Source organism: Schistocerca serialis, chromosome 4, assembly GCF_023864345.2.
Source record: "Schistocerca serialis cubense isolate TAMUIC-IGC-003099 chromosome 4, iqSchSeri2.2, whole genome shotgun sequence".
Lineage (NCBI taxonomy): Eukaryota > Metazoa > Arthropoda > Insecta > Orthoptera > Acrididae > Schistocerca > Schistocerca serialis.
This window is the reverse complement of record NC_064641.1, coordinates 372,930,388-372,953,351: the sequence shown is the minus strand read 5'-3', so window position 1 is coordinate 372,953,351 and position 22,964 is coordinate 372,930,388. Positions and strand designations below refer to the sequence as shown.

The 22,964-nt window shown below is 41.2% G+C and overlaps 1 protein-coding gene across 2 annotated transcripts in view; it reads left to right on the top strand.

Moving 5' to 3' along the window:
- The window catches only part of LOC126474198 (uncharacterized), a 154,791-nt gene that overhangs the window by 85,501 nt on the left and 46,326 nt on the right, over positions 1–22,964 (top strand). For both annotated transcript variants that reach the window (XM_050101661.1, XM_050101662.1), the window contains exons 3-4: positions 11,304–11,435; positions 17,134–17,248. In XM_050101661.1, the coding sequence (XP_049957618.1) occupies positions 11,304–11,435; positions 17,134–17,248 (247 nt within the window). The remainder of the gene's footprint in view (positions 1–11,303; positions 11,436–17,133; positions 17,249–22,964) is intronic.

Here is a 22,964-nt window from a genome sequence, read left to right as displayed (position 1 = left end):
TACTAGAGGAAGTTGTAGGGAGAATAAGCTGTAGAAGAATAAAGAGATTGGAATACAACTAGCAAATAATTGAGGTCGTAGATTGCAAGTGCTACACTGCGATGAATTAGTTGGTACAGGAGAGGAAATTGTGGCGGACCGCATCAAATCAGTCTGAGGACTGATGACTCAAAACAAAAATGCTTGGTTTATGACATCTCCTATTTATTTTCCAGTGCTGAAACAGAATTGGTATTGGATCACACCCCTCATAGCTCTGCGGGTTTGCAACCGCTTACACAGTAGCTTTTCCTGGAACTTTGCTAGGGTGTTTGTTAGGCATATTGGCCTGTATGTCTTTGCATTTGAGGGACTCCTGTCTGCTGATTTCTTTCTTTCGGCAGCAGACAGCTATTTTTTTTACAGTGGTAGCTAAATTGCGCCTTCAACTTAACATCACCATTCACGAAACATATCTTCAAATACGTAAACACTCTTACTCAATTACACAGCAGTCCCGCTGAGGACATGACCTTGAATATTACAGTTCTTAATCCAATAACCACCGAAACAGGTACTAAATGCTCTAACTAATCCCATAGCGCCTTACAAAGCGAGCAACCGAGCGCCACCAGTGGCTCGTCAAAGCCGCATAGGTGTCCATCTAAACAGCCATCCACTCAGCCCCCAGGACATCATGCTGAAGTGGGCTCTCCCTATACCTGCTCTCCAGCTATTGTCTAACGACATACGGTGCACAAATGGATTCCTGAATAGCGCAGATCTCTATCTCCCCCTTGCATCTCCAACAGGACATGTAAACAGTGTCTCCCCCAGCAAGCGAACCCGACGTCATTCACCCTTCGCAGAGAATTTCTGCTCACAATTCTTAAACACCCGCATATATGAAACCATATTCACTCCTGCCACAACTCACTTAATAATAAAAAAGCATTCTCTCTTTCTAAGCATAGATGAGTATGCATTTATCTTCACTCATCTGATATCTGCAATTTAAGTTGGAGAAAGACATATCTATTACCTTCTAGCAACCTGTCTATAAACAGAACGATCTCAGTTACTACAACAGGACCTTGTTCACTGGAAATGAGCGCAATGTTGTACACCTCAAACTAGGTACAAGTACAACAGCTCCTCAACACCCAATCATCTTTATCCTCTACCACCAAACAGTGAAAAAGTCATGAAGGCACCAATGCAATCCACTTCCACTGCGGACAAACGGAAATCACAATACTCTCCCTGAATAACTCAGAGTGCGACCATCCAAGAATTCCTAACAGCTCGCCAAGTCCGACACCTCAAACTGCAGATCCCTATATAAATATACACATGCTGCAGAGACCCCTTTAAAGTTTGATCACCCATACTCTAAGCGAACGAGAAGCTGCCTCTGGCTCTTGTTCAAACAGTGTTTTGTAACAAGCTTTTGCACACTGCCGAGCATTTCGTCTTTCTGAAACGACTTCGAAGTCAGTGTCTGATTCTAAATAGACATTAACAGGAACTGATGCACGGCCTCTCACAGGAAACTATACCTTGCACCTTTTAAATCATATTCCTACAGTCGACAGCACAACATTGAATGATTTTAAATAAAGGACAGCCACAATACAAGGAAACTAGAAGTATTGAATTGATTGGTCATTTTTGCACACAAGTACGGGATCACCATTTTCGGCGCTAGCAACCCCGGACGTTACGGTGCATCAACCAAACTTTGTCCCCCAACTCAGGCAAGCATTGTCAGTCAATCATTATATTGTACCCAATGCACAGATGCGTTCTCGCTCGCACAGGAACACGTGGTGGACGGTGAGCAGTCGGCATCGACAGGTTTGAACGTGCCCAGGAAACCAACTTTGGCGCCAAAAGTGTGGCAGGGAACGGCCGACCGTTGTGTGATTCAGCTCCGAGGCAAGCAATTTTGCCGGGAAACGCGCGGAGGTGACGAATACATATGGTGAGCGGTCAAGGGACCGCTGTGACGTCAAACTCGGCAAATTCTAGCGTGTCCAGCGAAAACATGTTTACGACGTGGGAGCGATCGCTGGGCTCGCCCCCAGCGTACCGCCAGTCCAGCGCGAGTGGCCGGCCACCTCACGTGACAGGCGTTGGCAGTGTCTCTGCGCGCTGGCCAGGGGGTGGCGAGGATTTCAACTAATTCAGTTGGAGCGCGAACGTCGTGGCGACTGCACTTCGATATCAAAGATGTGTGTGCTGACTGTGTTGGAGAATAAGTGATGACTATACGGCTTGAAATAAAGTCTTCAGTCCCTTCCCCCCTGCAAAATCAAAGGATGTGATTATGATTGGCTACCAGTGAAAAAGGATACGTGACAGAGAAAGTTCGTACATGTGATAAATTATGATGTTGGGACTTGAATTTGTGATAGATTTTTGTTATTGATGTAAGGAAAATGGCTTTCTCGTCAAGAAAATCGGACATCTTGAATAAATAATAAATGATAATAATAAATAGAAGTACAGTTTTCGAGACATTATCGTGTTGGAATTTCAATTAGACCCAATTTTCTAGTGGAGGTAGGCCTACAATAATAAATAATTATAAATGATAATGAACGATAATACTGGTCAACACTCATTTTCTTGCCAAGGATATTTGAGTGGCTTCAGGATGGGTTAGTGGTGCTGAGGACGAATATAGCAACCATTTATGCAGTTTGGCTCTAGTTTTTGAGATAATGCATGATTTATTAAAAAAATTAGAAAAAATTGCTAATACTGAACTCGAGCGCTACAAACTACAATGAAAAAAGAAAATAATCTTTATAAATAGCTTCAATGAAAACCTGACAGGCATTTGTTCACGTATAAAACATAATTGAAAAGTTTCTCTATAAGTATATCATTTTCCGTCCATGACGAACCGCTTCCTGCACGCTTTCCTTTTATAGGTCTCTTCAGAACAGTCAAGTTGCAGATTCCAGCAATAATCTGCCATCATATGCCTGTCCCATCTTCCTTTATATCTTTCCTCTATTCCTTTCATATCTTGATGGAACCGCTCTCCTTGTTCCTCACTGAAATCACCTAGATTACGAGGAAATCGATCCAAGTGGCTGTGAAGGAAGTGCAATTTTATGCTCATGTTAGCTCCTAAGTTTTGAAAGTTAGTGAGCATGTTTTTGACCAGTTCCTCGTAATTGGGAGCTTTATGATTGCCCAAAAAACATTTTACAACAGCGACAAAACTGTTCCAGGCCGATGCTTCAGTGACAGTCATGACACTTGTAAAATTGGTATCGTTGATCAGCCTGCGAATTTGAGGACCATCAAATATTCCTGCCTTAAGTTTTTCACTACTGAGTCCAGGGAACGTATTGCAGATGTATGTGAAGCAATTACCATTTCTGTCTAAAGCTTTGGTGAATTGCTTCATTAGTCCTAACTTAATATGTAATGGTGGAAGAACAATCTTGTCCCTACTAACCAGAGGTTCATTAATGATGTTTGCTTCACCAACAGCCATATGTTCCCTGGGAGGCCATGTTTTCTGCTTCCAATGTTCGTGCTTTGCCCTACTATCCCACATGCAGATAAAACATGGGTGCTTTGTGTATCCACTTTGTTGTCCAAGCAAGAAGTTCACCATTTTCAAATCAACACAAATCAACCACTGGTGCTGCATATACTGAATTTTCTGCAGAACCATCTTGATGTTAGCATATGCTTCACAAAGTTTTGTTGAGTGGGCAATTGGTATGGATGCGTAACGATTGCCATTGTGTAGGAGAACACATTTTAAACTTCTAGTGGAACTGTCTATGAAGAGACGCCAGTCCTCTGGTCTATATTCTGGCAGCCCCAATTCAAGTAAAAGTCCAGGTATATTGCTGCAATACACTATAACCTCTTCTTGGTTGAAGTATCGAAGAAGGTTTTCTTCTCTCGTCCGGTAAGCTATTATTTTAACACTTGGATGAAGACAGTTCTTTTCCTTAAGCCTGGATGCTAAGAATTCTGATGCTTGCTTTGAAAGATTGAGTTCTCGTATCAAGTCACTGAGCTCCTTCTGGTCGAACTGCTGGGGTTGTGTCTCACGTCCTTCGTATTCCGAACCACTACTTGTACATTCCTCGCCGTGCACATCGTCATCTGATGATGTTAGCGTGGGTAATGTTGTGAAGGTTGGTACAGGAACATCGTTGCTGTGCACCACCAGTCTTCTAGCTGACTCCAAATCGGGATATTCCCACTTTCGTTTTTTGAACATATTAAAACCTTTCACATTAACAATGCAAAAATAGCAATCATCTGTATGGTTCTTTTGCTCTCGCCATACCATAGACACTCCGAAGTTTAAGCTTTTCCTTTTTCGTTTTGTCCACTGCCGTAAACACTCCACACAGCATTTACAAACTTTATTGGGTGCCCACGCCTTGTCTTGATCTCCAAGTTTAATTCCGAAATATGCCAGATACGCTTCCTTCACAAAAGGAGTGATATTCTTCCTGTTCTTTTGAAGAACGTATTCACCACAAAAGTAGCAGAACTCATCTAGATGGTTCACGCAAAGACGGCGTGAAGAACTCATGTTTTCCTAAAACAAAATTGCACAAATACTACATATTATGCAGAACTTTCTTGTATTTGCATGTCAATCACATCCAACAAACATCATTAATTGTTTTGTGTGAAATGAATACTCACCTCTTATTTGCTACGTCACGATGAAAAGGTTCTATCTCCTTGAAGCTGCACTGCACATGTGTGTGACTTTCGACCATCGCCATTTTTCTTGTTTACACTGAACGCTACCTATCAGCTGTTGCGGGGATTACCTCGGCCAACAAATGAATGTCGAGTACCGCCGAATTCAAATCTGCACAACCCTCAATATCTTCAACACACGCACCGCACATCAGGACTGAACACATGCTGACAGTGTGATGTTTGCATGATGTAATCCTCAACCACACAGATGCACTCCCTGAGCACAATTGTTTAATAAAGATAGTACAATATCACTAATTAAAAAACAGGTAGCAAATACATTACACCATATATGGACCCTGCAGTCGATATTATCCACATGAAACTCTCATTTCCACAAATAACCTATATCTCAAAAACCAGAGCCAATTTGGAAAAAGTACAAATATAGTCGGAAAGAGTATCATAACAATATCCCATTTTCGTTCAAACTTCCCTGGCAACGAAAAAAAAAATTATTTTGTAGAGCTGTGTAATAAATGATAATGTATGATAATAAATGACAATGAATGACAATGAATGTTAATAAATGATAATGAATAATAATGAATAATAATAAACAAAAGTAAGGTTTTGCAGCCATTATCATGTTGGAATTTGAATTTGGGGGGAATTTTCTATTGGAGGCAGGTCAATAATAATAAATAATAAGAAATGATAATAAATAATAATAAATGATAATAAATAATAATAAATGATAATGAATGTTAATAAATGATAATCAATAATAATAAAGACAAGTAGGGTTTTTGCATGCATTAATGTTCTGGAATTCAAACTTCCCACCATTTTTTTCTTCTCTTAGTGGATGTAACCCAACTGGTGTATTTTCCTGCCAAAATTCAACATTCCCGCCATATTTTCTTGAGGTTAGGATAGTGGACGTAGCACAAGTGTCATATTTTCCCACCAAAAGCCGCCATATTGGATGATGACATGCACTGTTGCCAAGTCTACATGCCGCCATCTTGGATGACGTCATTGACGCCATCTTGAATAAATTTGGCAACAATGGAGACTGGGGTGACGCGAAGGTTGCCCCACTACTTACATCCGCAGTCATCTGTTCTGTTTGAGTTCCAGATGGTGGATATTGAATTAATCTCACTTGTCACAAATTTTTTGTCTCTGATTTTGTCTGTGTAAGAGTTATTTTATGACTTTATTGGGCATACATGGACGCAACCACCAATGTAACGTTCGCACTTGTTATCTCTATGGTAACTAAATGCTGACTGCATAACTGCTTTACCTTAATTATGTTGTAAGTTCTATTCAAAAATACTGTTGCAGCCTTACAGTTATTGATGCCTGTTATTATGGCAGCATATTTTGTTAGACATATTAGCCAGGAGTAACACTGCTCTCCAGATCATTTGAAGAAAGAGGTGTCTCCACAAGTCGCCACCATACTCGCCGACTGTAATGCCGAACCGCGATTCATTTCTGAACACTGAGCGACGCCCTTCACCTACAGTACAAGTCTCTCGCTCACGACAGCAGTCTGAAGACAGGGGTCTGTTTAGGGGTGTTGAAGGAGGCGTATGCGTTCGATGGAAAATGGCTAGTGCGGCTCGTGCTAGCCGCGCACCAATTGTGCACAGATTGTTCTAGGGAGTCCAGTACTTCTTGTACAATAGCAGGTGCAGATATGAATGGGTAACGATATGCTTGCTGCATAACACAATGTTCGTCCCTTGTGGTCGACGGGAACTTTAACGACTAATATGCCTTCCCTCATGTTCCCTTGTAGTCCAACGTAAGGCCACTGTCACGTAAGAATTCCCCATAGATCTGGATATTGCACTTTTTGACTAGCCTCCCAAATGATGATCCACAGTGAGGCATCTTTGAAACTCTACTAGGTGCTGATAATGCTGTTTCACACGAATAGACGGCATCCCTTCATCCTTCTTAGTGATTACGCAACGTCCGACGATGTTTGGACCCCTTATACATCCTACACGCCTGGTAACAAAACTCAACATGAAGAACTCTTATGCAGTCTACTGGCCGTTCCACTGGTCACAGAGAATTACAAATGGCTCTGAGCACTAAGGGATTTAACATCTGTGGTCATCAGTCCCCTAGAAGTTAGAACTACTTAAACCTAACTAACCTAAGGACAGCACACACATCCATGCCCGATGCAGGATTCGAACCTGCGTAGCGGTCGCGTGTAGCGGTCGCGCGGTTCCGGACTGAGCGCCTAGAACCGCTAGACCACCACGGCCGGCGAGATTTACAACTCTGATCATTCACACACCCGACGATGACGTACGAAGTTATATTGACATCCAACGATGTCTTGTGCATACTTAACCTTTCTGGTAGGCAGTATACTACCAACCTGTTTCTAAAATATGTCTACAGATTTTTATTATGTTACACTCAGACTCTACTTTCTGAAGCACCTAATGCAGAACACATGAAGTTCAGCAAATTGTCCAGGGGAGTGACGCGTAACACGCGGAGAGATATTCTGGCTTTATCCTGTGCAGTTATCTAACGCTGGCTACTCTTAACACGGTACATGAATTAGAATATATTCACATCAATTATAACAAATGTTGTGCATCCTTGGACTACCGGTATCGGTCAGCAATAACCTTCTTCAGATATGGAGCAAAACACAAGTACAACTAGTGGATGTCTACACCTCAAAACAATAAAGTAGGTGACGAAGAAAAGTATTACTGACACGCATGTGAAAATTATGCGCTTTAAATAGGACGAGGCACACCTGTTATACGTATAAAAAGGATGTCTTAATACACTTGTGCCATGGTGGCATCGTCAAATGCAGATCACGAATTCAGCCCCAGCATCGTCACACATACACAAAATATGGTATGTACCAGAGTCATCTTGATAGCAGAGCTACAGTAATCACAAAATGTTTGTGTCACGAGCTCGCCAGATGTCGCTACTGTAGATGTACACATATTCTTGAATAATACATGATGCAAAATAAAAAGAAGAAAACAATCTGTAAAGCCTGTGGTAGGTTATCCAGGTGTAGAAGTCATTACGTTAATAAAATGCAACAAATTAAGACACAACAAAAGTTTTATTGTTAAAAAGGGTAAAGTTATGTGACATAAATTCTGATAACCTCTAGCGGCGAATAAAGAGATGGAAATATAAAGACATAAGTAATAATCAGCTGACAGAATATAGAGAATAACATAAAAATTACAAAAACAAATAGCGAAAGAAGGCCATTGAATGAAAATAAATTGTAGCACATAATCAGCGACCACTGTTGCTGCTTCACCAGAATCCCACATAGGTGACAAGTACGAGTATTATTCACAGTTATTGTAATCAATTCTCTATCCTCAAAGGTCGTTACAATTGCCGCACCCTGTTTTCAGTTTATATTTTACTTAGAGTTGTAAGGTGTTTTTAGCTTGAGAACCTAACATTTCCTGAAACATTTTCCTACTTGCAGGGACACGTTACTGTGAAATTTCATCGAAATGATTTTCGTTCGTTCCTTATTGGTTCCATTTTTCTGGGTAGTATACGTCTGCCTGCTGTTTATTATACGTTTCTTTAGCCTCCTGTAAGGATGCATGACGTCATTTACAGAAAAGCCGTTAGTTATTGCAATGTGCTTTGAAATGCTGAGTTCTTCACGCATTTAGCTTTCTGCCAAAGGTAGACGAAGAACCCGATGAATATTGAGGCGAAGAGGGCTTTTTTATATCGTGGAAGATGGCATGACCTTGCACTGATGATACTATTTGTACAAGTAGATTTTCTGAACATCGAAAACGTACGTGTATTGTCAGCTTAGTTAATAGGAAGGTCGAGGTAGCAAATGCAGCTCTCCTTTGAAACCTCCAAAGGAAAGTTATTTTTGATGCATGCTGACAATTAATTGGGCAAACGCTTTGAGCTCAATCTATCAATAATAAAATGTCCTCACCATAACGTTTATAATACATAGTTCTTTGTTCTAACTGTGTAAACTTGGCAAAAAATTTGCATTCTAAATCGTTCACAAAAATTTTTGCTAAAGTAGCAGCTAGACTATTACCGATCCAAAACCCATCTTTTTGATAATATTTTTTTGTCACTGAGAGTAAAAATATTGTAAGCTAAAACAAAATCTAAAAATTCAATTAGTTCTGTACACTCAGCAGTAGTGATCTTGCTGTGGGCTAGCAGATTACGTCTAATAATTTCGAGAGTTTCTTTTATCGTGTCATTACTGTAGAGGTTTTTTACATCCAAGGATGCTAATATCGCATTATCTGCTATATGTATACCCTTGATTGCACTTGCAAACTCAGAACTATTTCTGACCCCAGAATAAGTATTGATAGTGTAAACTGATTTAAATTTATTCTTAAGAAACCTCTTTAGTTTATTACATGGTGATGACATATTATTAACAATCGGCCGAACCGGATTGTCATCTTAGTGAATCTTGAGATCTAAGCTGGGGCAGTTTAGCATTCATCATTTTAAGCGATTTCTTCCCGTAATCGTTAAGAAGAAATCGGAAGCTCCCTCTGCTTTTCTACGCAAAGTCTGAAACTTCTCAATTGGAGCATTGGAATTTCTGTAATATCGTTTCCTGCAAAATGAAATAAATAAATAAATAAAAATAAATCCGTCTCCCTGCCGTATTTCTCTTTTCTGTCAAATGATCATTGCTTTCTCTTTCTCTAATTTTGTAATGGGAATTTCTAAAGTACGGTTCACGTGATTCACAACATAACAAGAACTATTTTGACCTGACAAAACTTTATTGACCTTAATCCAGAACATGATCGTTTTGGCGATCCAGATGCTATGTTATATGGGCCTACCCATCTCCAGAGAGTTTGAACATGAAACAATCGTCAATAAACGTTATTATGACACTGTACTCTTTTCCGCGAGGAGCGACCGCACAGTTTGAGGCGCCGTGTCACGGAATGCGTGGTCCCTCCCGCCGGAGGTTTGAGTCCTCCCTCGGGCATGGTTGTGTGTGTTGTTCTTAGCATAAGTTAGTTTAAGTTAGTTTAAGTAGTGTGTAAGTCTAGCGACCGATAACCTCAGCAGTTTGGTCCCTTAGGAATTCACACACACCGCACACACACACACACACACACAACACACACACACTGTACTCTTTCCACACTTGCGGCATTTCAGAGATGGCAATGCGCCACATAATGGAACAATGCACGTAGAACGAGAGAACGCCCCATGAATGGTATGACTTGTCCAGTCCCGAGACTTACATGCCATCGAGGATGTGTGGGATGCTTTACGGATGCATATTGCAGGACGTCCACGTGCACCAACGACCATCCAGCAACTGTCATCCGCCCTGGTGGAGGATTGGAACCCCCTAATACGAGAACTCAGTATCAACCATGTGGCAAGCACTGGAGTATGTTGCAGACTGTGGTCATCGCGCACACTATTAAGAGCCATGTCTCGGGTTTTGTAACGTCCAGGGCACTATCACAAGCACGATGACTTGAGTGTAATTATCGTCTTGGAATAAAGTTGTCGTTTCTGTTCGTCCCACTGTGCACTTCTTTCAATTTCCTTCTGTAGTATAACAAAGAGGTTCTTTCGAGGTATGGTCTAAGTTTCATAGAGCTGTGTCAGTTGGCAGGGACACAGCATACGAAAATTACTTTCGTTCTTAGGTGTCGAGCACCTTTGTATGACATCACGTTCAGATGGATGTCAGGACAAGGAAGGCGGTTGTTGAGATGGAGAAAGGAATTGACCTAGATTGGTTTGGCGCTTAGTTGGCCCCAAACAGTTTTTAGAAACCTGGAAACTAGCAACATCAGACACATTGATCTGCACTATTCTCTCCGAAAGTTAGTCTCCAGCTTCTTAACCTCATCGTATGGATGTACTGATTAACGAGGTGTAGAGAGACTTTTCTCAAAATAATCCAAAGATAAACGTCAATTTTGTGGCAGATGAATATCTTTGAAACAACTAGCGAAAATATAAAGGTTGAAATCGATTTTACATCTAGTATTCTGTCTATCTAATATTCTGGTAAATAAACTCGGTGCAATGTCAGCTGGAACAAGTGAAAAACGTATTTTATCCATCCTCAGCAACTGTGGTTGTATATTACCAAATAATAAGCTACCAGTTGCCCAAAACAAATGCAAGTTCTTCGCAGGTTTCGGGAACCTGGTGCCCTTCTTCACAAGGTTATAACTATCGCATTGTGTTACTTATCGCTACTGTATTTTTTTAGCACCACGGCATTTTGCTATTTCATTTTACTGTTAATACAAATACTGGGATAGGCATAACGTTCTGAAGAAGGGGACAAAGTGCGAGGTACCGGTAAAGAAATAAGTTCTTTTATGCAACTGGTTGCTTACTATTTCGTTACACTTGATAACGAAGCTGTCAGCACCAGCGTCTCATTTTCCTTAATGTCCCTTCCCCTCTGGTCCCCTCCAGCCCCCCCCCCCCCCAGCACCACGTTATTCTGAAACATAACAAAACGCTTATGAGGATGCCTAGCTGTCGCCGGCAGCGGGACGCTGCAGCTATTGTATTGCAGTGCCTGTGGTTTTTTACAGACGGGGCTGGAGAGGCGGAAAGAATCGAGTGCGGCGCCCCTGGCGGGCAGTGGCTGCACTACACCCGACGAGCCGCCGCTTTTGGATGACCCTTATCCTTTCGCTCTGGTACTACGGCTTCGTGTCCTCCAGGTACAGTGGACAGTTTCTGAGGCATTGTACATGCTGATACGTCAATAATCTATCTGGTGTAACAATAATTTGTTTCATTAATACGCAATGTTTGCAAACAAAGTGGCACATGTGATTGAAGAAGATAGGTAAGGACTGAGATCCGTGGGATCGAATTCAGTTTTATGGTGGTCCTAAAGTGAGAAAATATCACCATAGCCTGCATCTAAAGCATCTGCATATCCTGACACTTAATCTAAGTTCGCTTTTTTGATATAAAATCAACAAGCATATCTTAGTCGAGTATCACTTCATTGATAGTTCCATCGACGTCAGAACTTATCGACCATTGTCCACCGCTAGGTTGTGGGCCACCTGGTGGAGATGCGGGCACATGTCCCGCTAAGTAAAGAATGTAGCATGGGTCAGCTGCCCTTACTGCTGGGTTTTAGCCGGCCGGTGTGGCGGAGCGGTTCTAGGCGCTTCAGTCCAGAACCGCGCTGCTGCTACGGTCGCAGGTTCGAATCCTCCCTCGGGCATGGATGAGTGTGATGTCCTTAGGTTGGTTAGGTTTAAGTAGTTCTAAGTCTAGGGGATTGATGACCTCAGATGTTAAGTCCCATAGTGCTCAGAGCCATTTTTTTTTGCTGGGTTTTATGCAACCCACAACGCCTTCAAATATCAGGCACAAGACTTTCATACTCTCTCGATCTCTACATGCAAACTATTAAATACAGAAAAACTGAACACGACCTTTTTGTGGGAAAAGTAATGTAGTTTGATTTCGTACTGAGATGAGTTTTCAGCCGGCCGCTGGTGGCCGAGCGGTTCTAGGCGCTTCAGTCTGGAACCGCGCGACCGCTACGGTCGCAAGTTCGAATCCTGCCTCGGGCACGGATGTCCTTAGGTTAGTTAGGTTTAAGCAGTTCTAAGTTCTAGGGGACTGATGACCTGAGATGTTAAGTCCCATTGTGCTCAGAGCCATTTGAACCACGAGTTTTCGCTAGAATCCATAGTACTAGAATTATCCAAGAAAATTGTACAAAACTGATTTTCAGACACGTATTTCTTGAATAACTCGAAAACTGTGGGCTCCAGAGAAAACTTGTCCCAGTTTAAAATATAACTACACTAAATTTTCTAGAAAAAGGTCCTGTCCATTTTTTCTGTAGGACTAATAGATTCCACATAGCTAGAGAACAGGAATACCTTGCACCTTGCTTTTTAAGGCGTTGCAGAATGCATAAAACCCATCAGTACGGCAGCTAAGTCACCCTTTAGAGATGGAAGAGGGACAAATGGGGAATCATTCTATCAACGATACAGACTGCGTATGGAGAAATCGACTGACATAATCGATTTTGACTAAAGGCGTACTTTTATTTCTCAGCGCCTGATAACGAGCATCTCAGAAAAGGCGAAGTAGGTCGATTGTTCCCGTGCATGTATGGAAAGTGATTAGACAACTGTGAGAACACGAGTAGGCAATAAGGTATTCCATGTCAAAGTCTCATCACAGAACGTGGAGCTCAGAGGCTTGCCCTAGCTGTAAAGGACAGGCGGTTGTCTGCGAGGGATATGTCGACACACTACGTTGCTCGTGTTGGTACAAAATTTTCGGAGCACACCATTCAGCGATTTTGTTGAATATTGACTCCGCAGTAGTCTACATCTACAAGTTCACATGTTAACTAGATGACATCGCTAATTACCACTGCAGATAGCAACATATCTTCGACAGCGAATAGCGACTCGAAACATGCACCGCACCGCAGACTCAGGCTGATGGAAGCACTCTTATACTATGGAGAACATTCATCTGCGCTTCCAAGGACCTGTGGCCCTAATCCGAAGGTACCAAGACTGTTGTAAACTACTGTGAATACTATTACGGACCACTTACATCCCTTCATGCTTTGGCCATCCCTTGTGACAAAGCTACCTTCCAGCCGAATTATTCTCCTTGTCACGAGGTCATAATCGTTCCACAGTAGTTTCCGGTGTATAAGAGTGAACTTACGTTGATGTGTTGCAAACATCGACGTGATTCGCCTTAGCAGAATACGATGGAATACATCTGAAACACCATTGGGATGCAGCTACGCGACCACAAACCACTAGTTCTTAACATTTGGTAATTGCGCAACCTATTCTTTTACATGTGGTGCCATATATCTTCCGAAAACGACTAAGAACTTTGTAGAAGCTCTGATATACCGAATTTGCAAAGGTGAACAAACACGCCGTTAATCAGATAGTTATACTGTTCAGGCTTACCTGTGTACATAGAGCATCGCAGGCATCCCTACCGAGTCCTCCGATGCTTCTGATAAACGTAAATGATATTCCGTTAGGGTCATCTCCAGATTGAAAACCATTTCTCTAGGTGATATGAGAATAGGTTGTACAAATTGTACCAGGCCTCATATTGAGAAAGCTAACTTATAAAATATTTGACTACAAGAATAGATTGTTCAAGGTAAATCGATTATTACTAAAAATTAGCACAAATCAGTACATGAAATTCAGTGATTCTCAGAGAAATCATAAAAATGTTCAATTCAATCAATGACTTAGATTGTGTTCAGTGTTGGAAAATACAGGAAGATTGAAAACTGAAATGGATAACACAATCTGTTCGACTGCTGGCACATCCTTGGCGTTGTGTGTTTTTTGGCTGAAACGGTGGAGCCCCCTCTAGGCCGAACTTGGGAGGTGTGAGCCTGGAGCGAGGCAGTCGGTGGTGAACCAAGGACGAGACAGTTCGGCAGGCACTTCTAACGTGTGCTGTGTGTTGGCGAGCCGGTGAAGGAACTGTGTTGTACTCGGCCCGGTATACGGTCTGGTGACTTCGCCGCAGAACTATGTAGTTGGTGTTCCCGGTTCCTGTTGGTGGACGTGGAAACGACGACCCCACGGTAGTGGATTCAGTCACAGCCTGGAGGGAAGTTACGTCCGTATACAGTCTATAGCAGTATCAGGATCGGTAAAATTAACGGTGTGTTTCTTCTGAATTTAAAGTGTCGGTCGGCTAAGTTGTACTTCAGTGTTATGCGCCCTCTTGTTAACTGCGGTAATGGTGTCTGACATGTGTGACTAATTCGAACGTTATTTTAAACGACTCCGATACTGAGCTCATTGGCGGCGCCTCCGTATAATCCTTGTGTAGTTGCTTTTATTAGTAGAGTTTGGCACTTGTATTTTGCGCTTGTTGTAAATGCCAAGGAAAATACCTGCAAGTTGGCAAGACTAGTGTATGAAGTATACGTACAAGTGAGATAAGGTTCAGTGAGTTTACGGGCAATTACTATTACAGTGCTTCTGTGATACGATGGGCTGGCTATCTTTCGAATTGTCAAAACTTAACTGCCGGGTGTGAGTTGAGTAATATATACTCTAGGTTGTGGTAAATCATGGGAACTAAGTGAACTTCTCCTTTTGTAATATAATAACGATTGTCTTCTGTTCTTGCTTGTTGCTAAGCGTTGTGACCCTATCAGGACAAACGTAATAAATCAATAAAATGAATTGGAACGGCAGATTTATAACGGTTATTGTTAAATGCCAACTCTGATTTATTTTCAGTTAACTTGAGCTCTTGTTGTATACACCATTATTTAGCTGTGCCAGTTGCACAGTGAATCGTGTGGCTCATGATGTAGTCCAGTAAGTAAAATTATGAGCCACTGTAATATTTGACTGTGCGAGGTGGTGCGATGGTTAGCACATTGGATTTGCAATCGGAAGGACGACGTTTTGAGCCCACATCCGACCATCCAGATTTATATTTTCCGTGCCTTTCCTAAATCGCTTCAGGCGAGCGTCAGGATGGTTCCTTTGACTGGCATGCCTATTTCTTGCCCCATCCTTGATACAAACCGAGCCTGTGCTTCGTCTAACGACCTCGATATCGACGGAACGTTAAACCCAACCTTCCTCTCTTCCTTCTGTAATTTTTGACCAGATGTACGTTCCATAGACGGAATAAACCGTCTGATTGCTGGAATTTAGTTCTAAATGAAATAAATACTGTAAATGTCAAATATTATTGGTGTATATAGGTATTTTAGTGCCATTAGTTCAACTATTAGTTGAACGTAACGTCATTTACTAAATAATGGTGTATTGTGTATGCTTAAACTGTGAATCGTTAGCCTGCTATTCCTTTTAATTTAAATTGAAGCTACTATTTAATATTACAGTTGTGTCTTAAATACTCCTGTATTTGGATTGAAGTAAAGCATTAACCAAATATCTGGCCATATTTAAATACAGTATAAACAAGTGGCTGCTTAAGTAAAAATTTTATATTTAAGTTTTCCTAAAGCTCTGTCTTAAGAAACTAATATTTATCATGGTCTTAGTTTTGCTAAATTATATTTTAGCATACAGTTTTTTTTACGTTATGATGCGGTACGATATTCAGAAAGCTTTTATGTCAAATATCTTAAAGAGCTGTACAATTGTTTAGTCAAGCTTGACTTGGAAAATGAGCAAATACTCTTTACATTAGAAGATTAAATTCTTGTCTTAGTGTGTGTGGTGTTATTGATAAATGTATCTAAATGTCATTTCGCGCATTATTCACTCAGACCTCAAACCATACTCCCATGTGTTGCATACCAAAGGAAACCTGTTGTTGGAGTACATTTGCGTTATGCACGATCATAGCCATATATGACTGTAGATGCCAATCTTAGCTTTTTCTGCGTCATTTCCTTTACTCGTGACTTTTGGAATCAGTTTTGGGAATGTCGACTAGTGGTGTTTAGGGATTTAGAATATTGTAGTTTATTGTAAGAATTAAAGCTGACTTAGAGTTCAGTAACATTCTGCAGAGACCTCTGTCAAAGAAGAAAGCATGTTGTTGTTGTGATCTCCAGTCCAGAGGCTGGTCTGATGCAACTATCCATACTACTCTATCCTGTGCAAGCTTCTTCATTTCTAAGTAACTACTGCACCCTACATACTTTATAATCTGTTTAGTGTATTCATCCCTTGGCCTCTCTCTACGATATTTACCCACCACGTTGCCGTCCAATACTGTGATGCCTCAGAGCATGTTCTTCCAACCGATCTCTTCTTCTAGACAAGTTGTGCCACAAATTCCTCTTCTCCCCACTTCAATTCAGTACTTCCTCATAAGTCACGTGATCTACCCATCTAATCTTCAGTATTCTTCTGTAGCACCATATTTCGAAAGCTTCTATTTTATTCTTGTCTAAACTATTTATCGTCCACGTTTCACATCCATCCATGGCTGCACAAGAAAGCATGATACTCTGACAATTATTTTATAAAACAAATATTCAATAGTGGCCATCATTGTTAGCAAGTTCCTTTCTTGTAAAGAACCCATGCGTAACTAGGTACGCATACATATGTACAGCTACCTGACAGAGCGAGTTAAGAACCTCATTGTTGATATGGAGGATTGAAGAGTGAATGTAAGAGCATTATACTGAACAAGGCCTTCAACTCAATTGAAGAGCATTTCCACAGAGACTCTGTGGAGCCAATTATTAGGTTATAATATAGTTATATTCAGAAATGTGTTACAGTACTATATCATAAAGATAAATCATTCTTTTGGACTAGAATCTAAATAATATCTACGTCCTTGAATCTTTTTCCATTTTAGAAACTCCTTTCCACAAGTCCTTTGACTATAATTCTTGTAATGCTGGAATGACATGAGAGCATCCGGAACGAGTTACAGATCGTGTGCGGCATCTCCGCGATGGTGATGGGCACGGTGACGTTCATCGAGGAGCAGGGCGCTCTCAACCTTGGTCTCGGTATCCCCGCAGGGGCGGCCACCGTCGCCGCTGCAGGTGAGACACAGCAATAGATGACGTCGCCGACAACAGCCAGTATTTTGACAGGACTATACCCTGCCATTGTAAATGCAAAACTGTAGCAAATATCCTCTGTGCAAAGGAATTGAAAACCTCGGTTTGAAGAGAAACTACGGAAAAATAAAGCGCGCGCACGCACACACACACACACACACACACACACACACACACACACACACACACACACACACAGAACTGATGCTATCATAAGCATAAGCGTCACACATGCCTACAAGTTCCTAGTAAATCCACCATTACTGACTATTGTTTTGGCACCTGTCAAAAACAGACAGAGTTAATGCTACTTCACTTGTTAATTATTAATTTCACTGTTGTTTGCCACCTTCGGTTTGTGATGGCGCTGTTGTTTACTCTGTGTGTGTGTGTGTGTGTGTGTGTGTGTGTGTGTGTGAGTGTGTATGTTTTATCTATCCGCAGTTTCTCTGAAAACCGTTTTAAATCTGTTATATAGCGCTTACTTGCTGCAGTTCTACCCAGAAAATGGCAGGGTGTGCTCCTGTCGAACTATCGGCGGTTGCCTTCAACATTACCAGCCTTCATTCTCTTACGTTTATTTGAACAATAGAGCCTTGTTTGTTTATTTGTTTAAATACAGCCACCGATTGTTTGGATAAGCTACGTCTTTTACTGTGGCTAACATGAAAATGTGAGATGACACTCTCATTAAAAGAACTCACGCAGCATTAAATGTACTCATTCTACATAACATTAGTGGAATTCATCCCTTTCGTGGCACTGAATAAATACGGGAAGTGCTTTTCACCTTGTTGAAACTGATGTCTAGTTATATTAAGATAGGGAGCAGACAAAATACTAAATAAAATGGAGGAAATAATGGGTTATTTTGATTCTGGATGTACTGGTACCACAGCGAAATGCGATATTTCAGACTAGAATTTGTGCTGTATCTCCCCTCCCTCCCCCACCCGCCCCCCCTCAATACATCATTCTCATGTAATTTAGGAGAACGTAATTGTACGCATGAATATAAGCTCGAACAAGATCTCGAGAGGGAGTCAATTTCTACTGTTTACTTTCTGGGAGATTTACGAGTAAAGCTTTCTTCTATGTATATGTAATATATGTAATTAATAAAAGGTGCAGGAGATATTCGTTTCGAATGTAGATGTGCAACAAACCTCAAACAAATCTACACGTGAACATCTCTTTATCTGTAACACAAGAATAACCCATTCTACACTCTCTCTCTTCAATAGTACATTCACATATGAAATACCCTAACGCATAAGCCACGAGTGGCCGCTCTACTTGGCAAATACAATGTCTGCCGATTTAGGAAACCAAGCAGGATTTTTCAGTTTTTACTTTTACTGGCAATGCTCTACGAACTGAGCTACTCACACAGGCCTTGGCAACTTGTGCATACCTTGTGTCAAGTCGTACATTGTTCGCAAAGTGACAGGTAGACTGAAGCTTTGGTGCAAGTTGTGAGATGAATCACTGTAGCTTAAACGGTAATATTTCAACACAAAAAAAGGCTTCGAATTGACATAGTTACATTATAAAGAATGGGCCTAGGGGTAACAACTTTGATTAGTTATCAAACGTCCTCAGACCCGGGTTCGAAACCCACCACCGCATAACTTTTGATTAATAATCAGCAGTGGCTGCATAAAACTTCCGGCATAAGAAATCACCATTATTCAGCCAACGCCCTTGTCAAAGAAGGGCGGAGGAGCGAACAGAGGTTCAGGCCACCCTATTGTCCTTGGGGTAAGGAACTGCCCCTGAAGACGGAAGAATCAGAAACGATCAACGGCATGAGGATGCAAAAGGCAATGGAAACCACTGCATTAAAGACACACAACGTGTATCCACAGGACATCTGGCATGAGAAAGTGTCATGATGATCTCTCCATTTGCAAAAGGTTCCGGGTATGTCCCCCATGCGAATCTCCGCTGGGGACTGCCAAGGAGAGGTGGCCATGAGAAAAAGATCGAATAACCAATTAAAGGATAATGTTCTACAAGTCGGGGCGTGGAATGTAGGGAGCTTTAACATTGTAGCGAAGGAGAAAGTGTGAAAAGGGAAATGCATAGGTTCAATCTAGATACAGAAGGCGTCATTGAGGTGAAATGAACGAATACAAGTATTTCTGTTCAGATAAGTAAACGGTAATATCAACAACAGCAAGAAATGGTATAACAGGAATGAGATTCAATATGGATAGGAAGATACGGCCGAGAGTGTGTTACCATGATCAGTTCAGTGATAGCGTTGTTCCTATCAGAATCGAAAGCAAGCCAACATGGACAACGATAGTTCAGGTATAAATACCAATGTCGCAGGCTGAAGATGTGGAGGTAGAGAAAGTACATGAGGGTATTCAAAGGGTAACACAGTACGTAAAGGGAGATGAAAATCTATTAGTCGTGGGTGAAAGAAACGCAGTTTATGGAAAGGAGTAGGATAAGCGGTTGCAGGAAAGTATAGGCTTTGGACAAGAAATGAAAGAAAAGAATAGCTAATTGAGTCCTGTAATACTCTTCAGCTAGTAATAGCGAATAATCTGTTAAAGAATCACGGTGAAGGCCGGGTAATACGGGCAGATTTCAGTTAGATTACATCAATAGCAGACAGAGATTCCAAAATCAGATAATGTATTGTAAGGCGTACCCAGGAGGAGATATAGACCCACATCACAGTTTAGTGGTAATGAAGTGTAGGCTGAAGATTAATGGGTTAGTAAGGAAGAATCAATACGCAAGGACGTGGGATACAGAAGTACTAAATACTGAAGAGATACGCTTGAAGTTCTCTAAGGGTATAGGAATAGCTCAGTAGGCAGTACATTTGAAGAGGAATGTACATCTCTAAAAAGGACAATCACAGAAGGAGGAAAGAAGGTACAAAGATGAGAATTGCGAAGTAACCATAGGCAACAGATGAAGTACTTCACCTGCTTGAAGGAAGAAGAAAGTACGAAAACGTTCAGGGAAATTTAGGAATGCAGAAATACAGGTCTCTGAGGAATAAAATAAATAGGAAATTCAGGGAAACTGATACAAAATGGCTGCAGGAAAAATGCAAAGAAACTGAAAAAGAAATGATTTTCGGAAGGATTGACCCAGCATATGGGAAAGTGAAATTAAAAGCGGGAGTGGTAATATTGAGAGTGCAACGGGAATTCCACTGGTAAATGCAGAAAAGAGAGCGAATAGGTTAAAATAGTACACTGAAGGTCTCTGTGAGGGGGAAGATTTATCCGGTGTGACGGAAGAAGAAGCAGGAGTCGATTTAGAAGAGACAGGTGTTCCACAACTAGGATCAGAATTGTATTACCCAGCTTAACCATATCAAACTTTATCAGGGTAAACTGATTGCTTTGATATGGATCAATGATTGCATGCGAATATTCGATAGCTTGAAACGTCTTAAATCAGCAACACGTCTAAGGCACTTGGATCTAATTTCGTTATATGTCATGTCAAAAAATTGTCTGTCATTTCGACGGTGGCGCTATCTCAAAAACAGTAAGCACTTACCTTACGTGTGTGCATGGTGAAGTATACAGCTGTTTACATTGAATGTAGCATTCTGGACGACGTACTCCCACGCAGTAGTGAATAGTGCTCAGACAACAGGACAACTATAGTAAGGAAACAACTTGAATCCTTAATATGACGTTGAGGACTGCAACTAACCATAATCTGAGTCGTCCAAGACACAGAGAGATAGCTAGGGATGGTCTCGAGGGAGAACTATTCTCTAGGTAGAATTTGAGGCGATAGTATCAGTTATCGCAGGAAGATATCAGCGAATAAGTATCCGTCTACTCACCTCTAATGTGTGCACGTCGAAGGATATTGCGTATTCCGTAATCCATGTCTAATACTATAAGAGGTTATTCAAAAACACGTGGACTCTCGTAGTTAGATTACAAATCGAAGTATTCTTGATGTCTAAAATGCTTTCCAACCACATATTAGCCTTCGTTTGCATAAACTGGTTAATGAACTAAGCAGTTAGGAAATCGCAATTAACAGCGTCAGGTGCTCCACAGATACTTCACCATCAACAAAATACTATTAGTAACTTCAGTGTATTCATAATCGCACGTGATTGTACTTCGTTGGTGCGTGCGTTCGTTGCGTTCTTGTTCTGCGTATTGCTATTCTAGTTGCTGTGGGTGTATTTATTATTGTCACTTTTACTTGTACTTCACTATTTCTATTTGAGGTTACATATTGTCATATGTTACAAAATTTAGTTCCAAGTGGTGAAATGGGATTTTTGTGACATATACTTTTGCTTGAGTTCACTAGAGGGGTGAAAGCAGCGGAGGCAGTCCGACACATTCGCATCGTGCATGAGGATACCGTCACTGGGCAGAGGATTGCAAGAGCATGGCTTCCTGGTTTTTAGAATGACCATTTTATATTACTGGCTCTCCACGCTAAGGAAGACATTCGGGGTTTGATGAAGATTGTTTGAACGGATTAATCCACAATGATCCTCGTCATTGTATTGGAGAACTGGAAAATGCGATGACCTGTGACAATTTCACTTATCGTTTGTCATTTTCAAATTCAGAAAACTGGTGTATAGGTAATGCATGATCTAAGCCAAAACAACAAAAATCAACGGTTGGCCATGTTTATATCTCTGCTTGCTCACGTCAATTGGCTTTTAAAAAACATCGAATATTTCTGTCCTGTATAGTTACTGATGAGGATAAATTGTGCTTTATCATAATAGAAGGAAAAGAGAGGAATGGTTGAGTCCAAACAAAGCAGCAACTCCCTATACAAGGACTTGCACGCATCCACAAAGGACATTGTTGTAAATTAGGTGGAACAGCGGAAATGTGGTGTTCTATGAATTGCTTCCCTGAGGTGCAACCATCGCTGTTGACATTTATGGTCAACAACTGAGACATCGTGCAGACGCAGTCCAAGACAACGATCAGGAATACCGTGTGAAGTGACGCTCATCCACTATAACGCCTGCACGCATTCCGCTCAACTAACAAAAAGCGCTGTACAGGAGTTCAGTTCGGAAGCCATTCCACACCCACCAAATTCATCCGATCTTGGCCGTCACATATTTACCTTTCCCACTCTCTACCGAACAACCTTCGACGAACTTCCTTACCAGATGAAAACGCTCACCGAATACAATTCGACAAGTTTGTTGCCTCAAAACCACGCGATTTCCTTGGTCGCGGAATCGAATCTTTACTTCAGCACTGGCACTCATTGGTAAATAGTGATGGAGAATATACTGATGACTAAAGCGTCTGTTATGTGAATCTGTTGTGTTTATACAAATTACAGAAAATCGCTTCGAACTTACACATCAACCTAATATATGCACTTCGCAAATCAGCCACCGCCCTTGTTAGCCAACAGAAAGTGGCTTCAAAATTATAAGCATCAAGTTATGCGTATGTTTGAACTATAAAAGATATGATAAACATTTCTGGATATGCATTCAGACACAGCTCCTGTAGGCAGTGTAGACCAACAACAGGTTTCGTACATACAGTCACATGACTGAGACTCGAACACAGGGATGACATTCATTGTTTACTAGACATAAAGAGAATTGATAACGTGATTTTTAAGTAGCACTAGTTAGTAAATCAGTTAGTAAATTAGTTAGTAAATCAGAACTGCTCCTACGCAGCAACTATTGTGCCTATTAACT